Source organism: Cyanistes caeruleus, chromosome 7, assembly GCF_971803275.1.
Source record: "Cyanistes caeruleus chromosome 7, bCyaCae1.hap1.1, whole genome shotgun sequence".
Lineage (NCBI taxonomy): Eukaryota > Metazoa > Chordata > Aves > Passeriformes > Paridae > Cyanistes > Cyanistes caeruleus.
In genome coordinates, this window is record NC_141707.1 from 40,219,137 (window position 1) to 40,241,575 (window position 22,439).

General features: G+C 50.1%; 1 protein-coding gene across 12 annotated transcripts in view; it reads left to right on the forward strand.

Annotated features, from left to right (window-relative positions):
* FMNL2 (formin like 2) overlaps positions 1-22,439 on the forward strand; it is a 108,934-nt gene that overhangs the window by 79,587 nt on the left and 6,908 nt on the right. For 6 of the 12 annotated variants that reach the window (XR_015289316.1, XM_086897995.1, XM_086897999.1 and 3 more), the window contains exons 7-25: positions 3,936-4,044; positions 5,058-5,134; positions 7,325-7,418; positions 8,553-8,627; positions 10,226-10,336; positions 11,521-11,670; positions 12,435-12,536; positions 12,915-13,224; positions 13,518-13,724; positions 14,643-14,663; positions 16,209-16,333; positions 17,006-17,208; positions 18,497-18,731; positions 19,739-19,807; positions 19,900-19,980; positions 20,791-20,920; positions 21,116-21,279; positions 21,407-21,508; positions 22,085-22,183. Coding sequence is in view for 10 of the 12 variants with exons in the window: in XM_086897995.1 (XP_086754121.1) it covers positions 3,936-4,044; positions 5,058-5,134; positions 7,325-7,418; positions 8,553-8,627; positions 10,226-10,336; positions 11,521-11,670; positions 12,435-12,536; positions 12,915-13,224; positions 13,518-13,724; positions 14,643-14,663; positions 16,209-16,333; positions 17,006-17,208; positions 18,497-18,731; positions 19,739-19,807; positions 19,900-19,980; positions 20,791-20,920; positions 21,116-21,279; positions 21,407-21,508; positions 22,085-22,183 (2,464 nt within the window). In the remaining 2 variants the exon portion in view is untranslated. The remainder of the gene's footprint in view (positions 1-3,935; positions 4,045-5,057; positions 5,135-7,324; positions 7,419-8,552; positions 8,628-10,225; positions 10,337-11,520; positions 11,671-12,434; positions 12,537-12,914; positions 13,225-13,517; positions 13,725-14,642; positions 14,664-16,208; positions 16,334-17,005; positions 17,209-18,496; positions 18,732-19,738; positions 19,808-19,899; positions 19,981-20,790; positions 20,921-21,115; positions 21,280-21,406; positions 21,509-22,084; positions 22,184-22,439) is intronic. The other 6 variants (XR_015289317.1, XM_086898000.1, XM_086898004.1 and 3 more) reach the window with 1 other exon arrangement.

Consider the following 22,439-nt stretch of genomic DNA (forward strand, 5'->3'; position numbering starts at 1 on the left):
GGGATTATCTGTGTTAAAAAATCCCCTGAAAGTTAAAGGTAGGTGAGAGATTTTAAAGAAGGGAGGGGTTTTTATTAATTATATTTATATATATATATATAAAGTTTTAAAATAATTATATTTATATATCTATAAAGTTTTAAAATAATTATATTTTTATATATCTATAAAGTTTTAAAATAATTATATTTTTATATATATATAAAATTTTAAATAATTATATTTATATATGTAGTTTTTAAATAATTATATATAAATAGTTTTTAATAATTATAATATTTTATATATATAAAGTTTTTTAATAATTAGAATATATATAAAGTTTTAAATAATTACAATATATATATAAAGTTTTAAAATAATTATAATGTTCATATATATAAAGTTTTTAATAATTATAATATTTTATATATATAGTTTTTAAATAATTAGAATATATATAAAGTTTTAAATAACTATGTTTATGTATATAAAGTTTTTAATAATTAGAATATTTCATATATATAAAGTTTTAAAATAATTATACACAAATATTATAAAATGTTTAATATAAATATAATAATAAAAATAGAACTACAATAATACATAAATATATGAATGTGTAAATATACAAATATATAAATATTTAAATGCATACATATATAAGGATATAATATTTTTATATTATCTACATTTTATATTTATATAAAAAATAATCTATTATATTGTATATAATTATTATATTTTATCTATTTATTATCTATTATCTATTATAATTATATTATCTATAAATATTATAGATACTAATATAAATAGAATCATAGATTTTTTTATAATTATAATTTTGCAATTGTAATTTTTATAATTAGTAAATATTGGTGAACTGAAGGGAAATCTCAGAACGAGGCAGGTGCTCAGCTGAGGAGGGGGTGCAGGGTGAGGTTTTTTGGGGGTAAAACCAGGATGTTCTGCCCCCTCTCCGGGTGATAAATGAGATTTTTGGGATGTGTGGACACCCAGGCTGCGTGGAAATTCCTGGAATTCCTGTGCAGTGGGAGGAAGGAACCCCAAAATCCCGGATTGGTTTGGGATGGGAGGGTTTGAACTCATCCCATTCCAGGGGCAGGGACTCCTCCCGCTGCCCCAGGCTGGAAGATTTGCTGTTCCCTCTTGGAGGAATAATCCAGGATAATTCAAAATCCAGGAGCTGGCCTGGGATGGGCAGAGCTCCATCCGTGCTTCCCTCTCTAATTCCAGCTCCAATTCCCCCATCCCTGCGTTTCCCTGGAAACCAGGAGGGTTTTTTATCTTGAGAGGAGGCTCAGGGATTTGGGAAAGCGACACCAAAATGAGGGCAGGAGGATGAAAAAGGCAGAAAAACCTTGGGGGATTTTCTTGCTGCTTTTTTTGGGAGAAGGAGCTTTAGTGAGAGGCAGCCTCTGCTGTCAGATAAATATTAATGCAGCCTTTGCAGTGTCCCAGCCCATTAGAAATTCCCTTTCTTCTGAGAAAAATATTGGAGTTTTCACGTGGATTGAACTGAGGAACTTCAGTTCTTCCTCCAGGATCTGTCGAGTCTGAGGAGAGAATAAATCCAGAAATGGCTTTGGAGTGCCTTCAATAACTTGGACACGGTTTTGGGAGCTGAATTTGGGCTTTGCCAGGGACACTTTCACTGCTCAGGGGCCTGGGGAAATCATCATTTCATCAGATACATCCTGATTTACCAGAACATCTTTGTGAGCAGCTCCAGGACCTCACAGAAACCCCAAACTGTTGGGATGACCCCAAACCCCAAACTTCCTTTCTGAAGGAATTTTTTTCTCTTGGAAACCCCAAAGTTTCCAACCCACAGGGAAGGAACCCAAAACCTGTCCCAAACCCTGATGGATTTCAGCTTCTCATCTCTGAGGGACCCACCCTGGGCTGCTCTCCTGGGAGCCAGGGGACAATGGGATGGGTTTGAGCAGCTGGAAAGGTGAAAATGATGGGAGAAATCAGCCGTGATTTGTGTTAATTTGGGGAATTCCAAGTCTACACCGCTGGGCTGGGAATGTCCTGGAATTCCAGAAGGGTTTGGGATCTAATTCCAACCTTCCTCCCACTGTCCTGAGCTGCTCCAGCCTGGCCTTGGGCACTGCCAGGGATCCAGGGGCAGCCACAGCTGCTCTGGGAATTCCCAATTCCCAATATCCCATCCATCCCTGTCCTCTGGCACTGGGAGCCATTCCCTGGCTCCTGTCCCTCCATCCCTTGTCCCCAGTCCCTCTCCAGCTCTCCTGGAGCCCCTTCAGGCCCTGCAAGGGGCTCGGAGCTCTCCCTGGATCCTTCCCTTCTCCAGGGGAACATTCCCAGCTCTCCCTGGATCCTTCCCTTCTCCAGGGGAACATTCCCAGCTCTCCCTGGATCCTTCCCTTCTCCAGGGGAACATTCCCAGCTCTCCCTGGATCCTTCCCTTCTCCAGGGGAACATTCCCAGCTCTCCCTGCATCCTTCCCTTCTCCAGGGGAACATTCCCAGCTCTCCCTGGATCCTTCCCTTCTCCAGGGAACATTCCCAGCTCTCCCTGGATCCTTCCCTTCTCCAGGGGAACATTCCCAGCTCTCCCAGTTTGTCCTGGAGAACCACCCAGCTATGGAGAGGTTTAGGAGGGATCATCTCATTCTCATCCAGGTGGTTGGATCCAAGCTGGAATTCCAGGCAGTCCTGGACATGCTGGAATATCCTTGCACCTGGAAATTCCCAAATCTGGATTTCTGGCCATTTTTTATTGTTTAAGGAAACTTCTCCCCATTTCTTCGAGCCAACAGAACCGGTGGATGCTGAAATTCAGGAATTCAGGGATTCACCAGGCACTGATGGAAATTATTTTCCTTCCAACATTGGCCTGATAAAAACCTCATTAATCTGATAATTAATGTATGGAAACTCATTCTGCAGCGCTCCCTAATTTAAATCCGAGCAAAACCAATGTAGGAACCATCCCTGTGGGAATCAAAATCCAGCTCCTCCCTGCTGATCCCAAACTGGGCCACAATTCCCGAAATCCTGCAGTGCCCAGAGCTGATGGATTCATTCATATTTATGGATGGGATAAAAAAATAAAGAGATAAAAAATTCTTTAACAGGATCCTGCTTTGAATTTGGGGATTCACGGCCGGGAAGGGAAAGGGATTGTGGAAATTTGGGAATTGTGGACAGGGAACAGCCAGGCCTGGAATGGGACCTTGTTCCTCTTGGGCTGGGCCTTTAAAAAGGGGGAATTTGCAGGGATGAGCCAGAAAATCATTAAAAAAAACCTGGTGTGGTGTTCCATATTCTGCTTTTTTTGTGGATTTAAACAGAGAATTTTCAGGGATGAGCTGGGAAGTTGCAATATATCAGTGTGGTGTTCCCTGTTCCTGCCTTTTTTTGTGGATTTAAACAGGGAATTTTGAGGGATGAGCCAGGGAATCATAATAAACTGGTGTGGTGTTCCCTGTTCCTGCTTTTATAGTGGATTTAAACAGAGGGAATTTTCAGGGATGAGCTGGGAAGTTGCAATAAATCAGTGTGGCATTTCCTGTTCCTGCCTTTTTTTTGTGGATTTAAACAGGGAATTTTCAGGGATGAGCCAGGAATTGGTGTGGTGTTCCCTGTTCCTGCCTTTTTTGTGGATTTAAATGGAATTTTCAGGGATGAGGCAGGGAGTCACAATAAACCAATGAGATATTCCCTATCCTTGTGGTTTTTTGGGAATATTCCCTGTTGCTGGCAGGAAGGGCTGAGGTGCTGGAGTCAAACATCCACATTTTTATCCTTGCCAGGATCTTTTCCTCCTTTATTCCCACCAACATTTCCTGCTCATCCTCTGGAAAACTCCCTCATCCTGAAGCAGTGGATGGATTTTCCTCTTTCCTTGCTTTTCTCTCTCAAGAAGGAGGTTTGGGATGGATGAGAACTGGGAATTTTTTGCAGGTACAACACGTTGCCGAGCAGGAGAACGCTGAAGAACTCGCGGTTGGTGAGTAAGAAGGACGATGTCCACGTGTGCATCATGTGCCTCAGGGCCATCATGAACTACCAGGTAATTCCTGGGAATTCCTCCTGGGAAGAGGGAAGGGAATGCTGGAGTAAAGTGGATGGGAATGTGGGGATTTTACTGGAATGGGAAGGGGTGGGATGCAATCCTGTTGGGAAATCTGGTGTTTTGGGAAAGGGTAATAAGAGGTTGGATGTGTTTATTGTGTTCATTTGGCATGCAGCTAATTAGGTTGTAATTGTATTTTAAGGTTATTATTCTATTATTAGATTATTATTATGTATTATATTATATTATATTATATTATATTACATTACATTACATTACATTACATTATATTAATATATAATATCTTAGATTTTAATATATATAATTATGATATTATATAATTATGATTATAATAATAGATAATATATAATACATTAGAATAATATAGTATATATTATATTATATTATATTATATTATATTATATTATATTATATTATATTATATTATATTATATTATATTATATTATATTATATTATATTATAATAATATCTTAGATTATAATATAATATATATAATTATGATATATTATTTGATAATATATAATATATAGTACATAATAATATAAAATATAGAATACATAATAATATTTTATATAGATTATATGTATTATACATACACTGTTATATACATTATGTTATAATCTATTATTATAATATATTATTGTGTATATATATTATATATTATTACATAATATATCATAATAAGATATATTATTATTTAATATATTATTATATATTATATTATTATGTATTATATATTATATATTATTATATAATATATTATATAATACATGTAATTATATTATAATTATTATATATTAAATTAAATTATTATAAATTAAATAAAATATAAATAAATAAAAATACATCTAAAGATAAATAAATAAAAATTTATAAAGAAATTCTAAGGAGGGTGGGAGAAGGGAATCCTGTGGTTTTCAATCCGTGGGAGAGGTGGGATTGGGGCTTTGGGGTGGGATCGAGGCGGGATCGTCCCTTCTCTTCCCAGTACGGATTCAACATGGTCATGTCCCACCCGCACGCCGTCAACGAGATCGCGCTGAGCCTCAACAACAAAAACCCCAGGTAGGCTCCCCGGGCTGGCAGGTGAGCCAGGAGAGCTGGGAATGCCCTTCCAGAGGGGGATTTGTGGGAACAATCCAGCCTGGGCTCTGGATCAGGTGGAACTGGAATGGTGCAGATAAAGCTGCAGTGGCTGTGTGAGGGCGGCGCTCTCAGGAGCTGAGAGCTTGCATTGGTCCAGGATGAGGGAGGGTGGGTTTGGCTGGGATGTTGGGAATTGGGAATTCCTGGCTGGGATGGAATTCCCAGAGAGGCTGGGGCTGCCCCTGGATCCCTGGGAGTGTCCCAGGCCAGGCTGTAGCAGTCTGGGGCAGTGGGAGGTGTCCCTGCCCATGGCATGGGTGCCACTGGATCATCTTTGAGCTCCTTCCCACCCAAACCATCCTGGAATGTTGGGATTCAGCTGGAATTTGGCTGCTGGAGCCCTTCTGCTCTGTTACAGTGCAGGGAAACCCCACTGGCAACGGTGTGGGATTCTCCTGAAGAGAGGGAAAATCTTCTTTAGGAAATGTCATCCAAGATCCTTAGCTTGGAATTTCTCTGGGAATTTCTCTGGGAGAGGGATTCATTTCTGTTGTGGCTCAGGCTGCAGCCACAGCCATGATGCTGGAGTTCCTCAGTGGAACTGCTGGTGATTTCCATGTGCCTCCTCTCCCACACATCCCTGTGATCCCACCTCCAGCACATCCTGGAGTTCTGCACCTTGGCAGCTCCAACAAATCCCCAGAGATGCTTCCAAGGAAAGGTGAAACGGGGATGAGGTGGGAACCAGCACTGGATGTGGATTCCCAGCCTGGCTGGGGCTGGAGCAGGAATCCTGTCCTGAGGGAAGCAGCTTCCTCCTTCTTCCTTTTATTCGGCCCCAAGTCAGCAAGCCAAGAATAAATGAGAAGTTTATTGCTTTTATAATTTTTAAAATCATTTTTATCATCATTTTTATCATTTTTCCAGTGCCTGGAGATCAGGGGAGAAGCCAAGTTTTCACTTTTGGAAGAAGTGGGTTATTTGGATTTTGGTGGATAAAAAAACTGCTTTCAGATGTGACTGGAATAACCTGAGGTTTAATCCCTGCTCAGATCCCAAACTGAGTTTGTTTTAGCCCCATGGGAGCTGTTGGAGAGGTTTGGGAGCTCAGGGCTGGCTGGGATGTGCCAAGGGGAAGCAGCAGCAGAATTCCAGGGAATTCTCCTCATCCCAGAGGTGTGGGCAGCACTGGAGACTCCAATCCCAGAGATCTCCATCCCCTCCGAGGGAATATTGCAGCAAATCCCCACGACATCTCCTTGATCCTGAAAAACCCTGGAAGTTCTTGTGGCAGGAGGAAAAAAAAACAACAAAAAAAACCCTCGAGGAGGCAGAATTGAACATTCCATTTAAAATTTCCTAGGGAAGGGACCATTTTTTCTGGTTTCCAAAGATAACCTTGAGCCTTTGAGAGCCCACAAGGTATTTCTTGTTCTGTAACATCTGCTTTGAGTCGCTGCTTGAGCATGGGACTAATTTTTTTCTGTGTGTGCATGGTTTGCCTCTGCTCAGAGAGAGCTCAGCTGCCCAGAAAGTCTTTTGTTTTCCAGGAATCCTGGAAGGAAACACTGTGGATGATTTTCCACTGGGTTTGCTGCATGTTTTTCCCTCGGTGATTTCGTTTTCTCTCTGTTTCACTGCTGAGAAATCGGCTCAAATTCCTGGTTTTTATGGGAAAAGGACGTGCTCCAACAGCCTGTGTTCCTGCAGTGATTTTTTTTGTGTGTGTGTGTGTGTGTGGAGGTGGCTAAAAATCCAAATGATCACGGAGAATAATTGAGATTTGTGTCAGGGAAAGCACAGGTTGGAATTGGAAGCTGTTCCATCAAACCCTGGGCTCCAGGGAAGGTGGTTCTGCTCCTCCAGGTGTGTGCAGGGAATTCCCTGGGAGAAGGGAAACACCTCCTTTGCCAGAGTGCTGCCAGCTCCTTCCTGCTTGGATTCCCACCTTGGGATTTCAATCCCTGCATGGTTTGAGAAGCTTTCAGGCGTGGGGGGAGCTGCATGATGCCAGGAGAGGCGAAATTCCCCGGATCAGCACCGTGCACCTCGCAGGGATATCCATTCCCAGGGCTGAAAGCACACGGGATGAGGCTGCAGCTCCCACCTTTTCCCTCAGCAGGGAATCAGGGATCAGGTCCTGAGCATCTCCCGTTGTTTTCTCCACAGGACAAAGGCCCTGGTGCTGGAGCTCCTGGCAGCCGTTTGCCTCGTCCGAGGGGGCCACGAGATCATTTTGTCTGCATTTGATAACTTCAAGGAGGTTGGTGGAGCTGCTTTAGGAGATTTTGGTGTCCCTGTTTCTCCTGGGATTGATTGGAGCCTCCTCCTCCAGCTCAGTTCCCAGCAGGAAGGGTTTTCCATGAGCTGCAGGTTTTCCCTGGAGCACCGTGGTGGCCATTCCATCATTTTCACCATGATTCCAATAATCCCAGCGCTGCCCAGGGCAGGAAAACACTGCTGGAATGGGATAGCTGAACTCCTTCAGCAGCATTCCCAGCCCTTTGTCCTGCTTTCCATGGATCTGGGAGAAGCAGCTCCCTGGTTTTATCCGGCCTTGCCTGAGGCTGGAGTTACAGGAGGAGCGGAATTCCAGGAGAGCTGTGGGACAGCTTTGGGATGTTCCATTGAAATCCAAACACTCTGAGAGCTCTGAGGGATCCAAAGGGGGATCTGAGTGAATAAACCAGGAATAATCCTGGCTGTGTGCAGGGAGCAATTCCCAACACTGGCTGTTGTGTTGTTTCATACAAAAATATTCCAGAATATTTTGGGATTCCCATTTGGGAGGGGAGGGCGTGCTCGTGACCTCTCTGGGTGGGAAATCATTTGGAATTTGCAAATAAACCCAGGATTCAGGTGCTTTGGAAATAAACCCAGAACTGAGGAGCTTTCCTGAAGCTGATCCTTAACTCTGAAGAATCCAATGGGTTTTGCTCCAAGGCAAGAAGAAATGCCAAGAAAATTAATTTGGATTCAGCTAATCCAGACAATTTTTGGGAAGGTGGCTCTGGAATTCTGACCAGCTGATTGTTGCACTGATTTATTTTCACTCCTCCTTTAGCCAGTGGTAATTTTCTCTTTTTTCCCCTCCCTATCATTTGGGTTTCTCCCTAATTACAGAGCAAAGTCAGCTCGGAGCTGTGGCACAGCCTGGTCCTTCCACTCATGGATAAAATCCAATAGTTTTGTTCTTTTTAAGGAGAAAAGAGATAAAAAGAGGGTTTTTTTGTAATTAAAACATCCAACAATGGCCCCTGGCTCCTCAGGTGTGCACATGGAATGATTTATGAGGAGGGATGTTTTTCCCAGAGGAAACCGAGAGGGTCTGAGCGAGCAGAGAAATTGGGAATTCTCTGTGGGAATTCTTGAGCCCGGCTGTGGTGTTTGTTTTCAGGTGTGTGGGGAGAAGCAGCGCTTCGAGAAGCTCATGGAACATTTCAGGAATGAAGACAACAACATTGACTTCATGGTGAGTGGTGTTTTCCCAGAAATTCCCGGTTTTTCCATCATTTTCCTTCCCTGGGCCTGGCCCTGCTGTCACAGGCAGAAGTTTTTGGAGGGTTGGTGGTTCTGGGGCTGGTGGTGGCAAAAAAATCTCCCAAATCTGAGGCTTTAAGGTCTGTGCTGGAGTGTTGGAAGCTGAAATCCTACTTTAAACCAGGAAAAATCCCCCTTGAATTCCTGCTCGGTGCTTGGATCCGACGTGGCTCCGTTCTGGGCAGGTTTTCCCACCCCAGAACTGGAATTCCGAGGCCTCTGTTGCCCTTTGTAGCAATTTAGTGCTGAGCTTTGTGTGAAAGATCTTTTCCTGCCAAAAATCAGGTGTTAAAGCAGCAGTGAGGTGATTCCTGTGGGATTTGACGGCTCCAGGAATGTTTCCAGGACAGGATCACGGCCTTGAGGGCCAGCAGGTTAAAAATGAGCTGGTGTGAGGGAGACAGGCTGGAAAATTCCTGGGATTTCAAAGGAAAAGGAGGAAATTACCTGATTTTCACTCTCAGATTTATCCTTTCACTTTTTCCTCTGGGCCCTGGAACAGATCCCAGAGAAGTGTCCAAATTCCAGTGCCAAACTGGTGATCCAGAGGTGCCTTCAGTTCACTCTTCCCATCAAATTGACCCAGAGACGTGGAGTCTCCTGGAGGTTTTTCCTGGGGATAAAATCCAATTGCTTCAATCCTCAGGTTCCTCCTGGGAATCTGGGAAGGATCCCAGTGGATGGTGGGAAGCTGCTCTTGCCATGCTGCTCATGGGATGGGGTTTTATCCATGAGAAACCCAGCAAGGATGAGGGGAATTCCTTCCTGGAGCAGCTCCAGGGGTGACAGATGGGATCCTGAGAGGCCTGGGGCACAGCAGGGTGTGGCAAAGGGGGGACAAATTTTGGGAATTGTCCCCCAATTTCTGCCACTCCACAGATTTCCCCACATCCCATACCCTGGAGAGCCTTGGCCTTCCCTGGCTGGGCTGGGTGTGGATCCTGGGGTCTGCTCCTGGTTCAGTTTGGGAAGTGTGCTTTGGGCAGCCAGCAAAGCCCTTCTGTGCCCTTTCCTAAACTGGGGCTTCCAGGCCTGGATTAACCTCCCAGGCCCAGACTAACCTCACTTCCCCAGCTGCTTAAAACCAGGCCTGGATTCATCTCCCTTTTCCAGGCTGGTTAAAACCAGGCCTGGATTCATCTCCCTTTTCCAGGCTGGTTAAACCCAAGGCCTGGATTAACCTCACTTTTCCAGGTTAAACTCAAGGCCTGGATTAATCTCCCTTTTCCTGGTTAAACCCAGGATGGATTTTTTCCTGGTGCCTGCTCTGGCCCGGAGCATTCCCGCTCTGGGAAGGTGACTCTGCAGGCAGGACTCAACTCCTGGAATGCTCATTCCCCGTGATCCCAGCAGACAGAATTCCCTGATCCCGAGCCAGGGCTGGCCTGCAGTGGGGCAGTCCAGGAGACATCTCCCGCTTCTCCAGGGGGGAAATGTTCCGGGGGGGAGCTGCTCCTGGAGCTCCTGTTCCAGTGGCAGCCCCGTTCCCGCTGCTCAGGGGATCCCTGGCTCACTGGGCTGTCCTTGCAGGTGGCCTGCATGCAGTTCATCAACATCGTGGTGCACTCCGTGGAGGACATGAACTTCCGAGTGCACCTCCAGTACGAGTTCACCAAGCTGGGCCTGGATGAGTACCTGGATGTGAGTCTGGGGCTGCTCCCGTTCCCAATCCTCCCTTTCCCACCTCCCCAGCCCTCACCCCACAGCTGCTGGGCTGTCCCACAGCTGGGCCAGCAGGGGAGGGCTGCAGCCAGCTGCAATTATAGCCTGCAGCTAAATCTGGAGCCTGATAACAAAGGGAGGATGAACCACAGCCATCCTCGCCCTGCCACGTCCCCCAGCCACCCAGCTCCCTCCTTCTCCAGGCTGGAAAAGTCTCCCTTGGGATTCTCTGACAGCCAGGAGTCCTCTGCTGTCTGTCTGTCTGTCTGTCTGTCAGATGGAAGCTGCTTCTTTCTGTTTTCCATGGGATCCCAGAGTGGTTTGGGTTGGAAGGGACCTGCAGGAGTTTCCCCCACTGTCCCAGGCTGCTCCAAGCCCTGTCCAGCCTGGCCTTGGACACTTCCAGGGCTGGGGGCAGCCACAGCCTCTGCAGGCAGCGTTTTCCTCCCTGTCCTTGGGAGCACATCCCTGGAAACGCTGCTGCTGCTGGCAGGGGAATGCCTTGTCCCTGCTGATCCCTGCTCAGGATCCACCGGGAGAGGGGTTTGGGCTCTGTGGGATGTGCTGGGACACGGCTGCACCGGCCATGGGTGTGCTCAGGGTCTGGGGCTGGCTCTGGGGACTCCGTGGGGAGCAGGCAGAGCCATTCCCAGTGAGCACAGAGAAATCATGGAATGGTTTGGGCTGGGAATGGCCCTGAAGCTCCCTGTGATCCCTTCCATGGGTAGGGAATGGCCCTGAAGATTCCCTGTGAGCCCTTCCATGGGCTGGGAATGGCCCTGAAGCTCCCTGTGAGCCCTTCCATGGGCAGGGAATGGCCCTGAAGATTCCCTGTGAGCCCTTCCATGGGCAGGGAAGCTGGAGCAGAGGAAAAGGCCCTGCCTAACTGAGCTGGGGGTGTTCAGTGTGCAAAGGGATTCCCTGGCTGGTGGAGGAGCCCTGAGCTGCCAGGACTGTCCCAGTGCTTGGTGTGACCTGTGTCCCTGTGTCCCTTTGTCGGTGTGTCTGTGTGTCTCTGTGTCCCTGTGTCCCCATGTCCCTGCATCCCTGTGTCCGTGTGTCTGTGTGTCCTCTTGTCCCCATGTCCCTGTGGTGTCCCCATGTCCCTGTCCCCATGTCCCCGTATCCGTGTCCCCGTGTCCCCGTGTCCCCCACACCCACAGAAGCTGAAGCACACGGAGAGTGACAAGCTGCAGGTGCAGATCCAGGCCTACCTGGACAACGTCTTTGACGTGGGGGCTCTGCTGGAGGACGCAGAGACCAAGAACGCAGCCCTGGAGAGGGTGGAGGAGCTGGAGGAGAACCTGTCCCACGTGAGTGGCCCGCGGTGCCACCTGCATTCCGGATTTGGGAGGAGGGAAAAGCTTTGGGATTGCTGGGCCAATGGACTGGGAACAAAATCAGACGCTGGTTGTGCTTCCAGGAGGATTCTCCCGGCACAGGGAGCCTCTGCCCAGCTGGAGGAGCTGGGAGAACTGGTTCACATGGAAAATTCCAGCTCCTCAGCAGAGCAGGCCCAAAATGGGGGAGAAACCATCCTGGCCATGCTTTAAACAGGAGCTCAGGAGGGAAGGGGCTGGAAAATCCTCTGGTGTAGATGCTCAGGGTTCGCTGTCCCAAACCTTGGTGTCGGTTCCTTTAGGCTGGAAGACATGGCCTGGCTTTTGGAAAAGAATAAAAATTTAAAAAAAGGTTTTCCATACTTTAAAACTGAGAAAAGGCTTTTCCTTCCCTGCCCATCCCTGAATTCCCACCGCTTGGAATGAATAATGCTCCTGGCTCGCTGTGCAGTGTTTGCCCCTCTGAGGAGCTGCAGGAACCAGGGAATGGTTTGGGATGGAAGGGACATTAAAACCCACACGGTTCATGGACACCTCCCATGTCCCAGGCTGCTCCAAGCCCATTCCCACTTGATGTCTCCCATCTCAGGCAGGAATCTCTTCCTTTTCCAAGGAAAGGCTCCAGGGTTTCCTGGAATATCAGTAATTTATCCATTTACCCAAGAAGCGAGCTCTTAGTTTGATGGATAAATCCCCAGTTTTCCAGGGAGTTAATCCATTTCTCTTTTGTGGGATAGTTATCTGAAAAACTCCAGGACACGGAGAACGAAGCCATGGCCAAGATTGTGGAACTGGAAAAGCAACTCATGCAAAGGAACAAAGAACTGGACGTGATCCGGGTGAGTGGGATGGGGAAGCCCTGGATGGATTCAGGATGCAGGGAGTGGAGATCCTGGATTTGGGGCAGGGGAATTCTCTTGGCTTCCCAGTATTGGAGCTGGGGCAGATTCCAGGTGGAGTTGTTTGTGTGTGCACTCAAAGGATGGACAGAAATGCCTTTGGATGTGCCAGGAATCACTGAGTGAGATGGACACATCTCATTCCCCAGGTCTGGAGCATTCCAGGGGGGAATTTTGGACCTGTGGAGGTCCCAAAGGGTGGGAGAATCCAGAATTCCTGTGTGGGCACGTGCAGTGCAATCCCCTCTCTGGATCGGGCTGCTCTGGTCCTGCCCTTGGAATTCTGAACACGCATTCCCCGCTCCTGTGTGATTCCAGGAGATCTACAAGGATGCAAACAGCCAGGTTCACACCCTGAGGAAGATGGTGAAGGAGAAGGAGGAAGCCATCCAGCGCCAATCCACGCTGGAGAAGAAGATCCATGAGCTGGAGAAGCAGGGAACCATCAAGATCCAGAAGAAAGGGGATGGGGACATCTCCATCCTTCCCGTGGCCCTGGGCTCCGGGGCGGTGCCGGCGGGAGCCGAGGCGGTGCCGGGGGCCTGTGCCACGCCTGGAGCGGCCACCTCGGTGCCACTGCCGCCACCTCCCCCACCCCTGCCCGCCCTGCCAGGCTCCCCTGAGGCAGGTGAGCATTCCCAGCCTCCCTGCAATTCCCTTCCCATGGGGAAATTCCTGCTGGTGCCCAGCCTGAGGCTGTTCCCTCTCCTCCTGTCCCTGTTCCCTGGGAGCAGAGTGTCACCCCCCTCTGACTGTCCCCTCCATCTGTTTTTCCATGGCTGGAACAATCGGTCCCTTCTTTCCTGAGGTCACCTGTGTCTGCTGGAGGCCGTTGGTGGCTCAGGGTGGGGAGGGGACATCGGTGCCATTTCCTTGTGTCCCTTCTCTCTGTGCTAACTCTATTTTTCCTCCATCCCACAGTGCCCAACGGCCCCGTGGCGGTGCCTGTGCCACCTCCACCACCTCCTCCTCCTCCTCCTCCTCCTCCTCCTCCTCTGCCGGGCCCAGCTCCGGACGCGGCTCCGGACGCGGCTCCGGCGGTTCCGCTGCCCCCTCCGCCACCGCCCTCGGCTCCCCCCCTGCCCGGCACAGCCTCGCCCACCGTGGTCTTCAACTCTGGCCTGGCAGGTAAAGCTCTCCCAGGGATGGGCAGGGACCCCCAGAGCCCTCCAGAACCCAATCCCAGCTCCTCCCTGGGCTTGGGATGCGGAGCTGGCGGAAGGAAGGAGTTCCGCAGTCTTGGAGCTGCCCAGAGCAGCTGTGGCTGCCCCGTGCATCCCTGGAGGTGTCCAAGGTCAGCTTGGAGCCACCTGGGATAGGGGAACTGGATAATCCTCTCTGTCCCTGATTCTGGGATTCTGGGATTTATCAACCCAGTGCTTTGGGTTTGGTCTGGAAGAGTTGGATTTTCCAGTGGAACAAAACTCACACCAAAAGTGTTTCACAAACTGGGTCACTTTGGACTTTGACAGAATATGGGTTGGATTTCTTCTGAGGAGAAACACCTGTGCAACATTTGGGAATATTCCTGTAGAAATTTGGGGAATAAAAAAGGCAAAACTTGGGTGTTTTTTGGAAGGAAGAACAATCTGGTGCCCATGCTTAGCCGTGCCAGGAGTCCCAGGGAGCCAGTGAGGGCTCAAGGCTGTCCCCAGGAACCTCCAGAGCTCAAAACAAGAGACTCTCATCAAGAGCTTCGTTAAAGACAAAACATCTAATTAAATATTCCAGCCTTGAAAGGTTCCTTGGAAGACAAAAAGCATCCTGAGAATCCCAGGGTGTCCTGCAGGAAAATGAAGCCCCAAAGGGAGGGCCGATCCCTCGGGATGTGGCCTGGGGGCTGCTGGGGGCTGCAGATCCCATTTTTCACTGGGAATTCCCAGGGAATGGGACTGGAAGTGCCTTTTGTGGATGCAGTGGCTCCATGGGAAGGAGCATTCCCAGGGCAGGAACGCTGTGGGGCCGGGGGGAGGTGGGAAATAACAAATGCTGCTTTTCTGACCTTTCCTAACACTTTTTTCTCTGTTCCTTCTGCTGCCTGCTAAGATGGGCCCATCAAGCTCTTCTGTAGGTTCCTTCCTGCTAAGTATTCCTTATCCCGGCATTCCCTGGCTCCTGGGGGTGTCCAGGGGCTCCTGGGGGTATCCAGGGGATGGGCAGGGGGAGGTCAGAGCCAGCCCTCGGGATTTGGGAGCTCGGGAAGGGACGAGGAGCAGGAAGGGAAATCAGAAGGAGTTCTGAGCTCCATTGTCTTTCCCATTCCTGCCTTCCCTGTCCTGGAATAACCCAGGAGCAGTTAATTATCCTTTCCAAGGCGAAAATTCCTTTTTCCACGGGTGTTCAAGGCTATTCCTTCTTTTATTTTAGGAATTTTGTGTAACCCCATCAATTTAGCAGAAAGCAAAACCCTGTTTAGTGTAGCTGAGCACAAGCTGGATAAATACAATTCCCAAAATACCCACTGGAATATTCTGTGTATTCCCTGTTATCCACTTGGCATCCAGCACTGCAGGATCCGGGTTTGTGTTCCACACCTGCCAGAGTTTTTGGGAAGTAATTCAGGAGCAAGTGATTGGTTGATGGATTTAATTAAATTGATTTTGTAGCAAGGAACAAATTTGTGTTCCCATGTGAGGAAAAAGAAATGGGAACTGGATTATGGAAATTATTCATGTGGCTTCCAGATGGAATGGGATAGGGATAGGATGGGAATGGGAGTGGGAGTGGGAATGGGAATGGGAATGGGAATAGGAATAGGAATAGGAATAGGATGGGAATAGAGATAGAAATAGAAATAGAAATAGAAATAGAAATAGAAATAGAAATAGAAATAGAAATAGAAATAGAAATAGAAATAGAAATAGAAATAGAAATAGAAATAGAAATAGAAATAGAAATAGAAATAGAAATAGAAATAGAAATAGGATGGGAGTGGGAATAGGAATAGGAGTAGGAATAGGAATAGGAATAGGAATAGGAATAGGAATAGGAATAGGAATTATGTTGTTCCCTTGCTCAGTCAGGCTTCATCTCCAGGTTTCATTTTCACAGCTCCTCTGTTTGAATTCCGGAATAACTCCAAAGTTCCCAAATGACTCGGGTTTGCTGGATTTGCTCAGCACAGGAACTAAAACCTGGTTTTAAACCCCTTTTAAAGCCCAGCTTTGCTGCAGCTCAGCCCTTTTGGCCTTGAAACTCAAACCTGCTGAGGATCCTGCAGTTCCCCCAAATCCCATTTCCCAAAACCTTGGGAACGGGGCTTTTTTCCCTCCTGGTCAGAGCGGGCTCTGCCAGCAGCAGAATTCACTGAATTCACCCCCTGTCCCCCTTTTCCATGGAATTTGGGCAGAGCCTGGGAGTTCAGATCAGTGCAGGCACCTCGTGGCCATACAGGAATCCCAGATTTCCCTTTGGGAAGTTTGCAGAGCCCTGGGGGTCGGTGCTGTCCTGCTGAGGGCTGGGATTCTCCTCTGGAGGCAGGAACAGCTTTCCAGGATTCCAGTGGGATAATGAGGTTTGCCCAGTCCTTCTCCAGCGCTGAATTCCAGCTGGGGAGCCGCCCTGCGGTGTTCCCAGGCGGATTTTCAGGAGCTGTCCGTGTCCTGTCCCCAGCTGTCAAGATCAAGAAGCCCATCAAGACCAAGTTCCGCATGCCCGTCTTCAACTGGGTGGCCCTGAAACCCAACCAGATCAACGGCACCGTCTTCAACGAGATCGACGACGAGCGCATCCTGGAGGTACCCGGGAAAGCCTGGAATCATGGAATGTCAGCCTTGGAAAAGCCTCTGGGAGCGCCCCAGCCCAGCCCTCAACCCAGCACTGCCCTTGTCCCCATCCACAGGGGTAAATCCCTCCAGGAATGGGGGTTCCAGCCTTTTCCAGTGCCTGGCCACGCTTGCCAGGAAGGAGTTTTCCCAATATCCAATGGATGTTTTCCCAATATCCAGCTAAACCTCGGCTGGAGCAACCTGATCCCGTTTTCTGCCATCCCTGTTCCCTGTCAGGGAATTGTGGGGAATCTCCACAGGGAAAGGGCTCATTCCAGGTCCTGGATGCTCCCCTGGATGCTTTATCCATGGATGGGTACTGCTCACAAAAGTTCTCCTGGATTCCTGAGCTGTTTGGGGCTGGGTTTCTGGGATCTGGCCAGCTTTCCTCATCCCAGCTCAGGAATGTTCCTTCCATCCCTCAGCCTCTGACAGAACTCTCTGGATTCCAAAGGTTGGACAGGGCTGGAAAAACCTGGGCTATGGGAAAGTGTCCCTGCCCATGGCAGGGGGTGGAACTGGGAAAAGCCTAAAGATTCCAACCCAAACCATTCCCATGATTCCATGATCCAGTCAAAGCTTTTCCTGCAGTTCTGGGTGAGGATTTAGCATTCCCTGCAGGATAAATCCTTCCCTTCCCAGGATCTGAACGTGGATGAATTCGAGGAAATATTCAAAACGAAAGCCCAGGGCCCAGCCATGGATCTGACTTCCAGCAAGCAGAAGATCCCTCAGAAAGGATCCAACAAAGTCACGCTGCTGGATGCCAACAGAGCCAAGAATTTGGCCATCACCCTGCGGAAAGCTGGGAAAACGGCGGATGAGATCTGCAAAGCCATCCACGTGTGAGTGCAGCCCTGCAGCCAGGGAATCCTGCCCCAGCTTCCCTGGGAGTGCTGGGAAACGGTTTGGGGTTGGCACTTGATGGGAAAATTCCAGCTGGGGAAGGAGGGAATGGTGGTGAATTCCCAGAAATCAGAGTGCCTGGAACTCAGGAACTCAGCTTTGTGTGGCTGAGTCACTGCTGGGGTTGGAGCAGCTCAGTCCAGCCTGCCCAGTTTGCCAGGGCAGCTCCCGGTCTGTTCCACGATGTTTCCCGTTCCAGTGAGCAAAATCTGGGAAGAGGAGGCTCTTTTGGTTTGCTCCATGAGGGATGGGTTTGGTCCAGGTGCTGGAGCAGATTTTGCATGGAATTGGGTTTGGGGAGCAGGCTCAGGAGCTGATCCAGATCCTTCCCTGTCCTGGGACAGCTGTAGCTGCTCCTTGGGGCTGATCCCAAATCCATCCAGACTCATCCTGGCCATGGCAAACATGTCCCACTCCTCCCTAAGGAATGTCTCCAAAGTGTGGGTGCACAAGCCTTGCCTTTGGCTGAGGGAGACCCAAAGCTGCCCCAGGTCCTGGCAGCTTCAGCTCCTGGCTTTAGGGGGCTCTGGGCCAATTCAATACAAGTATTTGCTGCTCCCCACCTCTTTTCCCTGGAAAAGTGGAGGGGTGGGGGAACGGCCACGTGTTTGGGAATGGAAGCAGCATCATTCCCATTATCCCTGGATCCTGTTCCCATCTGCCTGGGCAGGGCAGGAGGAGCTTCACAGCTTCTTCCTTGATTTTCCTCATGTGGAGCTGAATCCCAGATTGCTTTGGGTTGGGAAGGACCTGAAAGCCCATCCCATCCATCCAGGGACAGCTCCCACCATCCCAGGCTGCTCCAAGCCCTCTCCAGCCTGGCCTTGGGCACTGCCAGGGGCAGCCACAACTTTGCTGGGAAATCCAGCCCAGCCAGGAATTCCCAATTCCCAATATCCCATCCATCCCTGCCCTCTGGCACTGGGAGCCATTCCCTGGCTCCTGTCCCTCCATCCCTTGTCCCCAGTCCCTCTCCAGCTCTCCTGGAGCCCCTTCAGGCCCTGCAAGGGGCTCGGAGCTCTCCCTGGATCCTTCCCTTCTCCAGGGGAACATTCCCAGCTCTCCCTGCATCCTTCCCTTCTCCAGGGGAACATTCCCAGCTCTCCCTGGATCCTTCCCTTCTCCAGGGGAACATTCCCAGCTCTCCCAGCCAGGCTCCAGAGTCCATGGCCACTTCCCCAAAGCTGAGCTTTGTCCCCACAGCCTTTTCCCGGGATTTTCCCGCAGGTTTGACCTGAAGACACTGCCGGTGGATTTTGTGGAATGCCTGATGCGGTTCCTGCCCACGGAGAACGAGGTGAAGGTGCTGAGGCTGTACGAGAGGGAGAGGAAGCCCCTGGAGAACCTGTCTGACGAGGACAGGTTCATGATGCAGTTCAGCAAGATCGAGCGGCTCATGCAGAAAATGACCATCATGGCCTTCATCGGCAACTTCGCCGAGAGCATCCAGATGCTCACCCCGGTCAGTGGGAGCAGGGAATCCACGGGATCTGAGCCCTGGCCCTGCCCAGACACCCCAAAACCCCACCCTGGGCACCCCTGGCTGTCCCAACACTCCTGGAGCTCCGGCAGCCTCGGGAATGTGCCCATTCCCTGGGGAGCCCCAGCACCCCCAAAGGAATGTGGCTGGGAAAAGTCACTCTTGGTGCTGGCCCTTGGGCCCGTGGGATTGTATTCCTGAAAGCCTGGGATGGCTGTAGGGCTTGGAATGTAAATCCTCACATCTGAGGGGGTAAAGCTGGCAGGAGATGAACGGTTTGGAATCCTGGAGTGTCAGGGCAGGGGAGCATTCCCAGCATCCCAGAGCGGGTTGGGTTGGAAGGGAGAAGGAATAGCTCATTCCTGGCCATGGCAGGGACAGCTCCCACCATCCCAGGCTGCTCCAAGCCCCAATGTCCAGCCTGGCCTTGGACAGGGATCCAGAGATCCAGGAGCAGACACAGCTGCTCTGGGAATTTCAGACTACCCAGGAATTCCCAATTCCCAATATCCCATCCATCCCTGCCCTCTGGCACTGGGAGCCATTCCCTGGCTCCTGTCCCTCCATCCCTTGTCCCCAGTCCCTCTCCAGCTCTCCTGGAGCCCCTTCAGGCCCTGCAAGGGGCTCGGAGCTCTCCCTGGATCCTTCCCTTCTCCAGGGGAACATTCCCAGCTCTCCCTGGATCCTTCCCTTCTCCAGGGGAACATTCCCAGCTCTCCCTGGATCCTTCCCTTCTCCAGGGGAACATTCCCAGCTCTCCCTGGATCCTTCCCTTCTCTAGGGGAACATTCCCAGCTCTCCCTGGATCCTTCCCTTCTCCAGGGGAACATTCCCAGCCCTCCCAGCCTGGCTCCATGGCAGAGGGACATCCATGCTCTGTCCCATGGATGAAAACCAGGAAGGTTTTTTTTCAGGATAAGTGTTTGGATGTTGATTTTCCTGCTGGCTGGGTGTGCATTAACCAAAGCTCTCCCCGTGTTTCCCCACAGCAACTCCACGCCATAATAGCTGCCTCTGTCTCCATAAAGTCATCCCAAAAACTCAAGAAGATCCTGGAGGTAGGTCTGATCTCAGCTCCCCTTCCAGGGGTGTCTAAACTTCCAGGGATTTGTCCTGAGAATTCCTGCTCTGCTCTGTTTCATCCTGGCAGATCATCCTGGCCCTTGGGAATTACATGAACAGCAGCAAACGAGGGGCTGTGTATGGATTTAAGCTGCAGAGTTTAGACCTGGTAAGAAAAGCAGGGATGTGTTGTGGGCACCAGCTGGGAATTAGAGCTCTGGAATTCTTGAGGTTGGAAAAAACTTCCAAGATCATGGAGTCCAAACATTCCCAGCACTGCCCCTGTCCCCAGTGCCGCATCCACAGGGATTGAAATCCCTCCAGGGATGGGCACTGCAAACCTTCCTGGGCACTTCCAAGGCCTGAGCGCCCTTTCCATGGGGAAATTCCTGCTGCTGTCCCCCCTGAGCTGCCCTGGCCCAGCCTGAGGCCGTTCCCTCTCCTCCTGTCCCTGTTCCCTGCCAGCAGAGCCCGACCCCCCCGCCTGTCCCCTCCTGCCAGGGAATTCCAGAGAGGGAAAAGATCCCTCGGGATCCTCCTTTGCTCCAGGCTCAGCCCCTTCCCAGCTCCCTCAGGAATTCTCCAGCCCCTTCCCAGCTCCCTCAGGAATTCTCCAGCCCCTTCCCAGCTCCCTCAGGAATTCTCCAGCCCCTTCCCAGCTCCCTCAGGAATTCTCCAGCCTCTCAGTGTCCCTCCTGTCCCAGAGCTGTCCCCAGCATGGGAGGTGTCCCAGCTCAGGGACCGGCTCAGCTCTTGCCCACCTGGGCACCCCTGGGCTCGTGTTCATCACCCCCGGATCCTTTCCCACTTTTCCAGCCTCTCTGTCCCAACCCTGTGGCTTTCAGGAGGTCGTGGTGACCCAAGTGGCTGCTGGGGGACTCCATTGGTGCTTCCCAGCGTGGCAAACACCCTGGAGCAGCAGCATTGAGTCCCTTGGCTTGGATCCAGCTCCCCTCAGCTCTGTTCCTGCTTTTCCCAGCTCCTGGAAACGAAGTCGACGGACCGGAAGCAGACGCTGCTGCACTACATCTCCAACGTGGTGAAGGAGAAGTACCAGCACGTGGCCCTGTTCTACAATGAGCTGCACTACGTGGAGAAGGCAGCAGCAGGTAAGCCTTCCCTTCCCTTCCCTTCCCTTCCCCTTCCCCTTCCCCTTCCCCTTCCCCTTCCCCTTCCCTTCCCCTTCCCCTTCCCCTTCCCCTTCCCCTTCCCCTTCCCCTTCCCCTTCCCCTTCCCCTTCCCCTTCCCCTTCCCCTTCCCCTTCCCCTTCCCTGATGTTCCCACCATTCCCATGTCATTCCCAGTGTCCCTGGAGAACGTCCTGCTGGATGTGAAGGAGCTGCAGCGGGGCCTGGAGCTGACCAAGCGCGAGTACACCATGCACGACCACAACACCATGCTCAAGGACTTCATCCAGAGCAACGAGGGCAAGCTCAAGAAGCTCCAGGACGATGCCAAAATAGCCCAGGTGCCGCAGCATTCCCGGGATTTGTGTGGGGGTGGCTCCCAGGGCTGGGCTGGTTTTCCCTGGAATGCTGGGGCTGGGGAGGGTGCCTGGCAGGGTGTGCAGGGCACTGAGGCCGTGCCTGTTGCAGGATGCCTTTGATGATGCTGTGAAGTATTTCGGGGAGAATCCCAAGACAACCCCACCCTCCGTCTTCTTCCCGGTGTTTGTCCGCTTTGTGAAGGCCTACAAGGTAAAGCAGAGCTTCCTCCTCCTCCTCCTCCTCCTCCTCTTCCTCTTTTCCTCCTCTTTTTATATTTCTCTTTATCCTTCTCTCTTTCTCTTTCTCTCCTCCTCATCCTCTTTGTCCTCCCCCCACTTCTTCTCCTGTATTCTTCTCCTTCTCTTTCTCCTCTTCTTTCTTCTTCTTTTCCTCATCCTCCTTTTCCTCCTTTCTCCTTTTCCTTTCTCCTTTTCCTTTCTCCTTCTTCTCTTCCTATTTTTCCTCCTCCTCTTCTTCTCTTCCGTCTTCCTTTCTTCTTCTTTCTCCTTTCTCCTTTCTTCTCCTCCTCCTCCTCCTCCTCCTCCTCCTCCTCCTTCTCCTTCTCCTTCTCCTTCTCCTTCTCCTTCTCCTTCTCCTTCTCCTTCTCCTTCTCCTTCTCCTTCTCCTTCTCCTTCTCCTTCTCCTTCTCCTTCTCCTCCTCCTCCTCCTCCTCCTCCTCCTCCTCCTCTTTCCTTCTCCCTTCCCCCAAAAGCCCTGCTGTGGCACAGATCCCGTTCCTCCCTGGCTCCCCTGGAATCTCTAATCCATGGATTTTCTCCCAAACAGCAAGCAGAGGAAGAAAACGAGCTGAGGAAAAAGCAGGAGCAGGCCTTAATGGAAAAACTCATGGAGCAGGAAGCGTTGATGGAACAACAGGACCAAAAGGTACGGGACAAACGCAGCTTCCAGGTGGGATCGTGTTCCTGATACCCAGAAACCTCAGCTCCGAGTGAGGAATTGCAGCTGCCTGGAAAATGTCTGGAAGTTTTTATGGAGAGAATTGGGATAGGCTGGAAAAGTTCCAGTGTGTATTCTGCTGCTCTGGAAGTCTGCAAAGTTAAGGAAAAGGAAATGGGTGGGAAGTTGTCCTGTCCGTATTTCCAGGGCTGAACTTCATCCTCCCTGACTTCTCCATGGAGCG